Source organism: Leptidea sinapis, chromosome 6 (assembly GCF_905404315.1).
Source record: "Leptidea sinapis chromosome 6, ilLepSina1.1, whole genome shotgun sequence".
In the NCBI taxonomy this organism is placed as follows: Eukaryota; Metazoa; Arthropoda; class Insecta; order Lepidoptera; family Pieridae; genus Leptidea; species Leptidea sinapis.
Window position 1 is genome coordinate 8,713,608 of NC_066270.1, and position 14,037 is coordinate 8,727,644.

At 38.9% G+C, this 14,037-nt stretch overlaps 1 protein-coding gene across 1 annotated transcript; it reads left to right on the forward strand.

Annotated features, from left to right (window-relative positions):
- Nucleotides 1-725: 725 nt before the first annotated feature.
- Nucleotides 726-11,079, forward strand: LOC126964951 (protein sidekick). The gene is made up of 9 exons (XM_050808288.1): nt 726-837; nt 955-1,194; nt 2,476-2,613; nt 3,621-3,828; nt 4,870-5,018; nt 6,735-6,864; nt 9,236-9,556; nt 10,151-10,431; nt 10,803-11,079. The coding sequence occupies exons 1-9, from the start codon at nt 835-837 to the stop codon at nt 11,043-11,045; spliced, it is 1,713 nt and encodes a 570-aa protein (XP_050664245.1). The 5' UTR covers nt 726-834; the 3' UTR covers nt 11,046-11,079.
- Nucleotides 11,080-14,037: the final 2,958 nt, after the last annotated feature.

Sequence of the window (14,037 nt, forward strand, 5' to 3'; positions counted from 1 at the left end):
TGAAAACTAACAGTTACGGGTTAATAATTACAAAAACAAAAAAATACGTATCACTTCGAACGCAATTTAAACAGGATTGAACTTGTTCAGAAAATGGCGTACCAAATGTTGACTACTGCTGTACTGACTGCTTCCCTGTACCACGAAACACGCAACAACAACAGTTGCCCAGCAACTGACGTCAACAACTGAACCAACTGACTACTACGTACGTGTGATAAGAACAAAGACAATAAGAACTCGCTATCGCAATGTAACTTCGTAACAGTCCGTCTGTTTACATTTTTTATCTCCTCTCGTTGCCTTTAGTATATTACATACTAGAAACCTTACCATTGTAAAGTGACAACTACATTTGTGTTGAGTTGAGGACCCGCCGAGTGTGCAATGAAACTATTTTGGCAATGCGTTAATATAAAAATAGTTCTACACACATTGATAATCCTCGCATATAGTGATCAAATAGAATATACCTTATCCAAGTTCTAGAGACTATGACACCACTGTCAACCCAATATCACATTTGTGTACACTGTATAAGTAGTCGAGAACGTCGAGCCACGAGCGAGTTCGGAGATGTTTCTTACTCGTCTTGGCTCCGGTGTAATCGACGTATCGTGCGAATGCGGTCTGATTGGACGATCGGCGAGTTCCAGGCAGCCAGCGGGCAGTCAGGAAAGAACTATCAAGCGAGGCAGTTATGTCACTCGCGCATGCCGGGAACACCATGTTCTTATTACGATTGGAACGTTTATTGCTAATAATACTATCGTGTGTTTTGCTTGCTGCCGTGATCAACGACCATAACAATGGACAACCACGGAGATCCTGACTATGGTGACATTTGATACAGCCAAAAATTAAAACAATAATCAATCTTTTATACGTTTTTTGTCTGTCTCCCAATAAAAAATACAGTAGTTATTTTTACTCGTATTTTATTTTCGTGTGCAGAGTGACGAGGTGGTATTAACGGACCTGGCGGTGGACCGTAATTACGAGATCAGCGTGGTGGCGGTGAACTCGCAGGGCCAGGGCCCGGCGGGAGTGCCAGTCGTCGTGTGGGTGGGTGAAGCCGTGCCCACCGCGCCGCCGCGTGACGTCACGCCGCAACCCATATCCCCGACCGAGGTTACGCTCACCTGGAAACCACCGCTCCTGGCGCAGCAGAATGGCGACCTGCTTGGATACAAGGTACTACTTGCAGTAATCGTGGGATTATTACATCCACCCTCGCATTTTACGCTTGAGAAACCCTGCCTCCCGGTAGAGGCAAATCTTCTTGAAAACACCGCAAGCGACCTCATTCCATCCGCTCCTCCAGTTTGGTTGTACGTGGAAGAAAGTTCGTCGAAAACCGCACTGTAGAAGAACGCCACACATTCCTATCCTTATTTGTGGAGTGTCGTGAGAAACTAGAATTCGGCGGCAGGAATCAGGTGAAACAGCTCTTCGGACCAGTCCCCGTGATAAATGCGGTAGAAGACACAAAGAAGCTACGTCTCTACGCAACGCCAAATGATAGCCATTCACAGAGCACTGGATCTCCGATAAGCCTAATAAGATAATAAGGTCATTCGTACAGAGATTTCATTGTAAGCGACACAGCAATATGATGTCTGATTTTACATTTTTATTATATTTCAATATATTTACTTGAGTTAGTTGGCATTCGGACATCGTACCGGGAACGACTGTCTTATCACAATCTCATCTCACCTCATTAGATTAGTCCATTGTAGTATCTAATATTAATAAATAAATATCCCTATTATATCTCTATAATATACACCAGAGATGACAAAAATACTCCATATGTGGCCGGACCTGCTCTTTGTAGATAGCTAGAATGTGCTGGTTTGGTTTGAAGTATTGAAATGTTCTATTTATGAAGCCCAGCTTCGAAGGCAATTTGGCTTTGCCTTTCAAATGAACGCGGAATTTGCAATTGATCGATGTTTCGAGACCCAGTATTCTGATACTAGGCGAGGCATTAAAGGCATTAAAGTTGAAGAGCTGTGATACGACAAATTGTTTTTTTGAGTGGCAAACGCGCCAACTTGAGTCTTCTGGGGGTTAAATTGGACAAGGTTAATTTTACCCCATTCCGCGACTATCTCAAGAGAGGACTCGATTTCCTTCTATCGGGTCCTCTCTTCTTCCATCCTTTGAAGGAATATAGGGTAGTCTTTGACACAATTACTCGGCGTGCTATGAATTATTATGAATATCACAATATGTCTTGCGACCATTCACGTTTTGTTTTGGTCTTTTTTTTGCATAAAAAGGTTTGAAGGTCCCGCGCTGGTACTTCAACCCTAATAAGAATTTTAGAAAAGCTTGGGTGCGTTTATCTATCTATCTCGTAAAAACTATAAGTGTTTTACAAAGTACCCACGAGAACACTATTGGATTTTGGTTCCTTTAATCAGTCTTCGGTGTTCTATATCTAAATACTTTTTTCTTTATATCCAGATATTCTACTTGATGACCGAGTCTCCAGAAGAGCAGGAACCAGGCCGTCGAATAGAGGAGGAGATAGAAGTGGTGCCAGCATCTGCCACATCCCACTCGCTGGTGTTCCTCGACAAGTTCACGCAGTACCGGATTCAGGTTATTATTACCACATGTTATTAACATATAAATAAAAATACAAAACATTTCTGTAAAACTGAAAGACGTACAAAACAAAGATATTGTAAGATAAGGTTTTATTACATGGAACAGGGGGAAAGCCTAATCCAGAAGACATACAGAAAAACTGTCTTTGGCGAAACTTCTGGAAAAAGTGTTTGCAACACATTTACACATGAAATGGTGTAAATAAGGATGGTGTGATTTAAGCTATAAAAAAAGAGGACATCTAGTGTTCGTCACTTCAAACTTTGTGTAAACAACCGATACTGACAAAATAAGGGCTTTCCCGAGTGAGTCAAAGCGAGTGCCTGTAACATAATATAAGCTAATATACTTTAAAATAAAACACTTTTTAAAAGATTAAAACGCCTGTTCAATTGACCTATTGTAACTATGTGTGCGACATTTCTTGTCATTTCAAGAGCACGTTTTCAGGGGGACTGACAGGACTGTCTAATATTAAAATGTAACTCTTCCGCAAAATTTAATGTAAAAATACAGTTACAATTACACGCGTTTTAATCCTTTAAAAAGTGTTTTATTTTGTGAAACACTCGTTGTAATCAAAGGAAATATTACGCTTATATACTATTATATATATTATAATTAAATATCCGGACGACCGAGCCTTGCTCGGATTTTTAAGAATATAAAAAACTTGAACAAAAAGAAAAACTGACATCTGGATTCGAACCGTGTCTTCTGCTTTCCGGACCACCCAATGTCCCATCTGAGCTATTATAGTCTTGTATATAGTGGCGAAATTTACCTTTGTATTCTAACGTTATTGTAGCTGTTTCTCATTAAAACACGGATAAAAGTACATTTTTTTTAAATTGAAACTTTAAAGCTACATTGATTTATCGCCCCCGAAATCCTCTGTATACTAAATTTTATGAAAATCGTTGGAGCCGTTTCCGAGATTCAGATTATATATATACAAGAATTGCTCGTTTAATGATATAAGATATTATTACCTTAAGGTGCTGGCGTTCAACCCGGCTGGCGACGGGCCCCGCTCCAAGGCGGTTCTAGTCCGAACGCACCAGGGGCTGCCTTCGGCCCCGCGCAATATCTCGTTCAGCGAGATCACCATGAACAGTCTGATCGTGGCGTGGGAGCCGCCGCGACGCCGCAACGGTCTCATCCACTCCTACCTGGTCACCTACGAGACCATTGAGCAGGACGAACGTGAGTATCATTCATTTATTTATGCAATACTACTAGCTACTAGGACTCTCTCCATCCATGTATTTCAGTGTGTTAAGTCCACTGCCGGATAAAGGCCTCCCCCAAAGATCGCTATGACGGTTAGTCCTGCGCTGCCCTCATCCAACCTACTGCACTACAATAGAAAGTATACTAAATTAAAGTAAGAAAGGAAAGAAAGCACAATATTGTATATTTAAATCAAACAGAGCGCAAAAAACGAATGCTGGGAGGGTTTCTTGCGCCGCTTCTTCCCTCTCAGAGCGCCATTTGTTTCCGAAGTGGTAGTAGTATCTAGTATATTAGAAATGACATCAAAAAGAACTCTAAAGGAATCAACTTTGAGGAAATAAATGCCTTTTGAATTATAAAAGTATTCCAAAGTTATGTGATTATAACTTTTTTTTTTAAATAAGTGGTAAAAAGCGGGTGGTGTTAACTTCTTTGGATAATTGAGAAACGGAACGCATTTTTAAATACATGACAGCAGACAGTGTACATTATACGGAAATTAATTGATAAAATAAATTGAATAACAATAATTGTGATGACGCAAGAAATTGTTAATCTCCTTTTTGTTCGGCTTATAGTCTAAATTTTTCCTAAGTCGTCGTTACGTGAGACTTAAGCTTAGCTCACACTCGATGTTTATAACTACGGACTTCGACTTAACTCTCTAGATAAGTCTCACCAAACTCGCAGTACACTCTCAGCCTAAGATGTCTTTGTTTACCCGTGATCTCCAAACTCGTTTGTTTAATGAAAATGTTATCTCTGTCTTTTTCTTTTAAAATAGTACATTACCTAAAGCTAGTTTTAAAATAGCTGTTATTGTTGTATTTTAATAGTTATTAATTTATGCTAAACATGCTGTGTACACACCCTCGTGGAGTTGCAGCCTATCTTGTATTATAGCTGATAGTTTTTTTTTTGTTAATTATGTATTTGTTGTAATTCTGTTGTTGGTACCTATTAAATAAATAAAATGTAACATCACTAAGTTATTCTATTCTATTTATACAGGATTCAGTAAGCAGGTGAAACAAAAAGTGAGCGAACGTCGCTTGGCGGTGGGCGGGTTGGAGGAGGAGGTGGAGTACAAGTTCAGTGTGAGGGCCGTCACCATAGGGGCGGGGGGAGCGGGGGAGGGACGAGTGAGGACCGGCCCGCAGGTAATAATAGTAATTCTTTATTTGAATAATGTGTGTATATATATCCTATACGCATCAACACATTAGCCAAAAAGGGCATGCAAATCACATCAGCTCCACATCATTATATGATAATAAAATTCTAGCGTTACGGCACATAATACTTCATTGATACATTATATTAGCATCTACACAAAATGTACATGTCATATACATGTGTAGTCAAAGTTAAACACAATATTATAAAAAGGAAAATTACAAATTTAAAAAAAGAGTATTTCTATTTATGTACACGCGTTAAAAGTTATACTTTCTTCTCAAATCTATAAAATATGCACTCAAAACAGTTTATTCAAATCAGTTTTATCACTAATATTCAATATATATAGATATACTAATAAATTATTAGTAAATACTATCACCGTCGTATATGAAATTGATTTAATAAAAACACCAAAATAATATTTATTTATTCACACTGTTTAATTGTACTGTTACGAAACACTACTAGAAAATACTAGAATATACAACTTTAACATAGTTATCGATTTTAGAACTAACTTCACGATGTAGAATTCAGGTGTCGGTGTGCGCGCGCATCGTAAAAATTCACTCTCATCATTTTTCTCCATCGCGCCAAAAGAAGTATAACTTCAAAAAGTCAGATACAGCATAGAAATATTATAGTAGACTAGACATAGATTTTTAAATATTTGAATACACATGGCATGACAATTTTTAGTAAACGATAACTGATACAGTAGCACTTGTTTTTGATATTACAACTATTTCTGTTCGCTCGGGTATGACCAGTGGGAGGCCTGGATTTTGGGTACAACGGTGCCTGTTCCTGCCGTGAAGCACTAATGTGTAAGCATTACTGTGTTTCGGTCCGAAGGGCGCCGTAGCTAGTGACATTACTGGGCAAATGAGACTACACATGTTATGTCTCTCAAAGTGACGAGCGAAGTTGTAGTGCTGCTCAGAATTTTTGGGGTTTTCCAAGAATCCAGACCGGCATTGCATTGTAATGGGCAGGGCGTATCATTTACTATCAGCTGAACGTCCTGCTCGTCTCGTCCCTTATTTTCATAAAAAAAAATGGTACGCTCTTTTGGGTGAACTCGGATCGTATGGTGAAAGTAACAATATAAATGTGTCTTATCGACGCTAGGCGCGATTTAACTGTTAACAGTTAACAGTCATTAAATAAATATGGATATTTAATTACCACTCTTAAAGAACACCAGAACGTATCTCCTAACTTCAAATTACCGTATTTTTTTTGATAAAACAATAAAGCGCTAATTTGTGCTTCTAAACAAAAAAACCCAAGTTCTCCCTGCGATCCACCGGATCTCTAGTGCGTTTTTTAAGTTATTACATTTAACTAATAACTCTGCGGTTATTACATAGTTCCAGAGATGTTATTTTTAAGTGAAATTCCTCACTTCTGGGATTAAATATACGCATTGACATAATGGTCAACAGTTTATATTTGTAAGAGCGACATCTCAAGTCAATTTGCTAATATGCAATTATTGGGGTTGAGCAGGTTATCGACTGTAAAGTAGATCCTGTAGATGGAACCACGACCTGAGAGTTGAACAATACAGTCAATGCATCACTCGGATTGTTGGCTCAGTTTGTAAGAGCGCTCGGAGGATACCCAAGAGGCGCGGGTTCGAGTCCCACATCATCCATGAATTTAGGTACATACTACTGAATGACTTCCAGGTGGGGTCTCCGGAGCCACCTCGAGGGTTAGCGCTGCGAGCAGACCCCGCGGCGCTTCACCTCAAGTGGACCAACGCCCCCTCGGGCCGAGGTCCCCTGCTCGGGTACTACATCGAGGCAAGGAAAAAAGGTATTGAAATGTAATCTTTGAAATAAAATGTTTTTTTATCTTATATCTTTAATTAAGTAATTCTCGTATACATATATAAATATGAATCCCTGAAACGGCTCCAACGATTTTCATAAAATTTAGTATACAGGGGATTTCTGGGGCGATAAATATCAATTTTAAAAAATGTAGTTTTATCCGTGTTTTATTTGAGAAACAGCTACAATAACATTAGAATTCAAAGGTAAATTTCGCCACTATATACAAGACTGTAACAGCTCAGATGGGACATTGGGTGATCCGGAAAGCAGAACACCCTGGTTCGAATCCAGATGTCCTATTAGTTTTTTTTGTTCAAGTTTTGTACCTTTTTAAAAATCCGGGCAAGGCTTGGTCGTCCGGATATTCAGTATTAAAATGAGGATGCATCCAGTGCCTAGTACACATGGGTTGAGAATACATAGCCCGCGAATCTTTACTTAATATTAATCATTTATTCTTAGATCATTTATGCGTCTAGATACATTGTGACAGCTGTTAAAACGTCGAAAATAATTGACCTTAACAAATAACCTCTATTTTGAGCAATGCAAAGTGATATACAAATCGCGAGTGTAAGACGCACACTAAAGTAATAAACCTGGCCTGTTTTTATCAGTTGTCTAGCAGTAAGAGGTACTATCTAGACGTATAAATTATAATGCTGCATATTGTAGAACTTTAATAATTGGTCAGTGAATATTTTTAGTAGTGTAGTAATTTAACATAATAATGAAAGGCTATCTTTAAATTTAATTTGGGACGCAGCGAAAGAAACATGGCAGTCATGTAAGTTTGTTTACTCTCACACATAAAGATCGTAGGATGAATTGACAGAATTTTGTTCATCTAAGCGACTATATAAATTTAAAGATTACACCATAATTATAACAAGGCTCAGTTTGTTGTCGATCCTCGTGGAGTATATCTGAGTATGACAAGGACGTTGTGCAGTGTTAATGAAAACAAACCAGTAAAAATTTACAAGTGTGTCGTTAATCCATCCGAAAGCATTCAACTTAACCGTAGGCCATACATTTTTTTATATAATACTAATCAATTGAGTGAAAATTTATGGACAAAACAAGATGGACCGACGATCTGGTCAAGATCGCCGGAATACGTGGGGTGAGGGCAGCGCAGGACCGATCGTCGTGGAGATCTTTGGGGGAGGCCAGCTGTAGACGTCTTCCGGCTGATGATGAATGAAAATATTTTTTCTAAACCTGCATATCCTGGAACCCATTGAAGTGTAACTCTGTTTATTTCTCCCAGAGTATTCAGTATATTCCGGAAGTTCGCTACAAGTCTTGCGTCTGTTCTGTTCGAGTTCACAGCGGGCAGAGCCGCCTGTAAATACATTTTACATCCAGGATATCCAGAAGGATATTTACATTCAGGATGGTTTCCGCACATTCTATTTTTGCGTATACCTCCGACTGGAAAACGGAGGAACGGTTGCCCAAGTTGACAGATTTGCCAATTTTGGAGTAGTCTCCGTAAATTCAACAGTTAACGTCAGATCTCGATTTGTATCCATCGGTATACCATATAAGGCTTCCGGTATAATTCGGTTGTTTCACTAGTCCTTTCTTGATTCATTGCTTATGTTGCTGATGAAGTCGAATTTCAGCAACATGGCGTCATTTACTTTACCTAGTACAGGACTTCTCAGTAAGGATTGCTAAAATAGCCGTAGCGAGTTTGAGAGCCACTTCGTCCGCGTATAGGTCACAATTCTATGCAATTTGTAGATACAAGTTTATGGGAGGCAGGTTCAGAAGCGCATTTAGACCTGCTTCTTGCGTAGTCGTCATAATTCCTGTTTTTATAGCGCATGCAGTTCTTTGAAGCTTGGCAATTACAGTCTTTTGTGTAATTTCCTTCACCAGACCACAGGCCCTACGATATAATTGTAAGACAATGGCTGTGTAGCCAAAGGAACGTGTTGGATTGTAGTCAACTACTTTACACATATTTTGCCTTTTGCACAATACCGTCCACTTAGCTTTTCCAGGTTAATTTCTAGTCTAATTTGAGCCCCAAATATTTTACATAAGTGGAAAACGATATAGAATTAGTCGCCGGGATGTAAGGCCATCCAACTTCCGCTTCCTAGTAAAAGGCACCAGGACGGTTTTTTAAGCACTAACTGCCAGTTCATTGTCGAGATATTACTTTACGAGATAAAATCATTATTACGATAGAATCATTATATATATGTTTTTATAGCTCGGTGAAGTGGACTTTCAATGATTATCCTATAAGTGACAATTGTAAAAACTTAAAGCTTAAAACAGTGCATTCTTCTTATGACATGGTAATAAAAAACTTAAATATAATTTTTTGCCAGACGACACGAGATGGGAGACCATAACGCGCACCAGCAACGGCATGCTGGAAGAGTTCACGATCTCGTACCAGAGCCTGCTGCCCTCGACGGCGTACTCGTTCCGCGTGATCGCGTACAACACGTACGGAATCAGCATGCCCTCGTACAGCGACAAGGTGATCGTGACGCCGTCCAAGTTGTACCTGGAGTACGGCTACCTGCAGCACCGGCCCTTCTACCGCCGCACGTGGTTCATGGTGGCGCTGGCGGCCGCCTCCATCATCATCATCATCATGGTGATAGCGATACTCTGCGTCAAGAGCAAGAGCTACAAGTACAAAAGTAAGTTTCTCGATTGTTCTTTGTTTCTTTTTATGACAGTAAGGGAAGAGACGAGCAGGACGTTCAGCTGAAAATTCTAAGCGGCACTACAATTGCGCTCGTCACCTTGACACATAAGATGTTAAGTCTTATTTTCCCAGTAATTTCACTAGCTACTTGGAGTACTGATCTTCTCAACGCTAGGCCGAGACGTGCTAACCGCGTTTCAATGTCGTAATTTATGAATGGAACATTCCTACCACTCTGAGTACACTAGAACTGCAACCAGGTGTGAATAAATATGTAATGGCTTGGAGAAATTTGACAGTAATGACAAATTACAGGAAGCTAAATCGAATTAAATTAATTACAAATTCATACATGAAATAAATCAATCTTGTATTTTACTGTTTATAAAACTTTACTACTATAAAAGCTCAGTAATGTTTATTCAATAATATTATATCTAAATTATCGTATATATTTAAATCATTTTATTCGTAACAGCTGTTGAGTGAATAACACTACAGAAATCAAATTCTCTTCAGTATAATGTTAAAATTGAACCATGAGATATATATTAATCTATTTAAGGGAATTATATCGGTCTCACAGAGGAAGCGCAGAGGACGTTAGAGGAGTCACTCGGCGAGACTGAAGAGCGCGGCTCCCTGGCGCTCGACCTGTACCGGTCGCGCGCGGGGTCGACGACCGCGAGTAACTCCACCACGCTGCGACGGAAGCCGCCTGCCGCACTCTCCAAGTGTCCCCCGCGACCCTCTCCCGCCTCCGTCGCCTACCACAGCGACGAGGAGAGTCTCCGCGGCTACGACGAGAACCCTGACGACTCCTCCCTTACCGAGAAACCCTCCGAGATCAGCTCATCCGACTCGCAGGTAATCACCGTTAAGATCACGGTCGTCTAGTGTCACCGTGGCCGCGCACTAATTACAGTTTTTTCCCCCGTACTCTACCGGCGGACAAGACGGTAAATATAACATAACCTAATAATCTATGTGTCTTTGTCACGCTTCTCTATCAGCACACGTACGCTTAAAATGCTCCATTCTGTGAATACATCAATAGGACTGCTTTTATTATATTTATCACAAAACATGACAGCACCACGAGGCATCACCAAAGTATTCATATCATTTAATTGGATAAACTTGAACATAAAGGCTCAAGGTAGTCAGTAAATAGATCGTAACTGATGAGACGTCGCTGCATGATGATAAATGTTAAGATTGAGTTTATTTTGTGGCAGAACTCCGAGAGCGAGAACGAGAGCGTGCGCTCGGAGCCGCACTCGTTCGTGAACCATTACGCCAACGTGAACGACACGCTGCGGCAGTCGTGGAAGCGGCAGCGGCCCGTCAAGAACTACTCCAGCTACACGGACTCGGAGCCCGAGGGCAGCGCCGTGGTGAGTCTCAACGGCGGCCACATCGTGATGAACAACATGGCGCGCTCGCGGGCGCCTCTGCCGGGCTTCTCGTCCTTCGTGTGACCCGAGCCCGCGGCCGCCACCGGCCACGCCCCCGAGCCGCAGCGTGCGTTGACGCACGAACCCACCATACATATCTAAACACTGTGCGCCCAGACAAAGGGCTTCCCTCCGAGATAACGATGCTAGTGAGGTGGTGAATGCTCATGAAAACCAACGTGAAACTTACCCCACCTGAGGTTAACTTTGGGCAAGTGCCCTCTAGCCTTCATCTGAGGCAAACCTTCTCTTGGGGAAAGAGAGGCGCAAAAATACTACCCTTTTCCATTTATTTTTATACGAGCCCCGTCTCAACACTGTAAATATTATAATATAACATATTCCTCTGAATTTAAGTTATAAATTATGTGATGAACAAATTAATGTGACCAATTTTCATGTCATTTTAAGATTAACGTGATTGGACGGAGTTCCTGAAAAACGTTCCAAGCCACATACATCACATCTTAAGGAATTCGTGTTTAATAATAAATATTAGTGTATTCCATATATGTGGGTTGGGCTACTAAGTCATGATGTCATTTGAAGTTGTCAATATGAATCACGTGACCAGTTTTTTGTTCTTAACTCAATTTCGACGTGAGTGTGGTTTGGAACGTTTTCTGGAATAACGTCTAATTATTATCTAGTATAATTTGTATATATCTTTACTATTCGTGATCTCGGCACGTTCGTTATGTAGTGTACGTTACTAGTAACTAATTTAATATATATCACATTATTTGTAATACGCACGAGAACTAAATCTTTAGTGGTACAATTTATAAGAAATATCATTCGACTATGTTTATATAATAACTAGGCGAATTTAAAAGGAAATAAATTAAATTTAATTCATCTTATTACAAATACAATAAAAAAACAAGTAGCCATAAACAATCTAGGATAAATTTCGCATCTAATGATGGTACTTTCATGTCGATACGATCATTGGTTTAGGCGTGATTGAGACTCTAACAATGACCATTTTCATTATATATAATATTATATAGACATACCTAACCAGACATAATTTTGAATAATTTATTCACTCATTTTATATAATTTAGTTTTTTACTTTAAATTATAATTTTACTAGTGAATTCTATTATTGTTAGTAGTTTTTTTGCCATTATTATATAAAATTTTAGAGGTTATTTCCATACATTTGCTGTCTAATTAAGACATTTTTAAATCAAATTAAACTTATCAACAATTCAAAGTAAAATAAATACTTTAGTACAGCTAGTTATTGGTAGCTATTATGTCAATTGCAATCATGGAGTGCAGGGCAACTTAATAGTTATTTGTTCAACAAGTGAGCAGTTTTTTTTTTTTTTTGCTGCGAGTGCTGACTTTAAATCACGAATTGGCGAAGTAGTCTAGAATTGAATCACGAGCGTGGCGAGTGATTCTTATATAGATTACTGAGGTGGTGAGTGATTTAAAGGCACGAGACAAAAAAAATATGCTCTCGTGTGAAACATACAACTTTTCACCTCGACTAGCGAGAAAAGTAGTATAGGTTATAGTAAGTGAAACAATTAAGATAATATAATATTTAACAATGTTTATTATAAATAACAAACCCTCATCAAAAAAAAATCAAAAGTTGAAAAATTTATAAATCTAAATTTCGATAAGTAACATATAAATTTTTGTAACAATGAGATAATACCCTAGGCTTAAATGAGTTTCGGAACGCACCGGATCGCATTGTTTATTTTTTTAACGTGGAGTAATTCCCGGATGTATGGTCACGTGGGGTTCGAAATTTAAATCACTTTGCCTCACGCTCGCAGCAAGAAGCGTTTTTGCTGCGAGTTTTCAGGTAGCAATAGCGCCCTTTTCGTGCCGGAGAGGTGAAAATAATATATGATGTCTAGGGACATATTAATTAATGTGTAATTTTAAATCAAGATTTAGAGGTAAGACAATATGAGAATTGTTAAATACTATTAAGATTTCGTGTTCAATTAAAAGTTTAAAGCATTAAATAAAATTTGACTGATAGGATTAGCATAACTTATCGCTTTAAATAACAATGTTAACATATTAATAAGGAACGCCAGGGAATCTCGACAACGTGCTGTTTTTATTTGATAAAAGTGACGCAACAATCACAGTTTGTATCATTTTCACACAACTTTTTCTTCTAGAGGGACTTAGAGATTTAAGTTTAGCGCTTACAGGCTTATTGCACTTGACTGAATTTAGTCGTCTTAATTCAGGCATTACTTAATTTAGAAAAGTATAGTCGCATTCAGCAAGCTAGCATCATAAATTCAGAAGCTAGTGTGGTGTCAGACTGACTAAATAATTTGGAAGCCTAATTAGAAACGCATTTAGGAAGGTGTAATCGCATTTAGTTACTACTGATATCAGTCGCACGTGGGTCTTCGTGCGTGGAGGACGTATTTAAGTTTTGTTTTGTGTTCCCCGATAAAAAAGTAGGGGTTCGTATATTAAAGAACTGAATTTTAAATCTTGTTATGAATTTCCTATTGCAATAAATCTTCGAGCAATCTTTCTTTTGCACTAATACTGTCTCGTAGGATAGTATCTTGCTTTTATATAAACGGTGTCAGAAGATTTAATAATATGTCAAACGATCTCGAAATTTCTAACAGCTCTCCAAATTTTTAATATCTGCTGGTTCTAAAACACCCATAATATTCATGTTTGCTAACTTTCGTCGCAGTTATAAATCTTCTTTCACATTTCTTCCTTTTCTTTTTTCAATTTTAATTGAGCCAACGGCCAGGGCTAGGCAAAGGCCAATTTTTTGGTGCCTGGACAACACTGGAGCCATCCTCGTACTTATACGACACGTCCGCATTCGTCGCGCTCTAAGTGGTGACTGATTCAGTAACTAAATTTAGGACAGTGTGATCAGAAACTTCTAATGCGTTTCTAAATTTGCTTCTGAATTAAGATGACTAAATTCAGTCAAGTGTAATAACCGCATTAGATCATTTATACGTCTAGATATGACACCTGTAAAAACGTCGAAAAC

What these genes read in the sequence shown, in the direction of transcription:
- LOC126964951 (XM_050808288.1), top strand. An exon ending in GACCATTGAGCAGGACGAAC is followed by an intron (nt 3,829 to 4,869) that starts GTGAGTATCATT and finishes CTATTTATACAG; the next exon opens with GATTCAGTAAGCAGGTGAAA. An exon ending in CATCGAGGCAAGGAAAAAAG is followed by an intron (nt 6,865 to 9,235) that starts GTATTGAAATGT and finishes ATTTTTTGCCAG; the next exon opens with ACGACACGAGATGGGAGACC.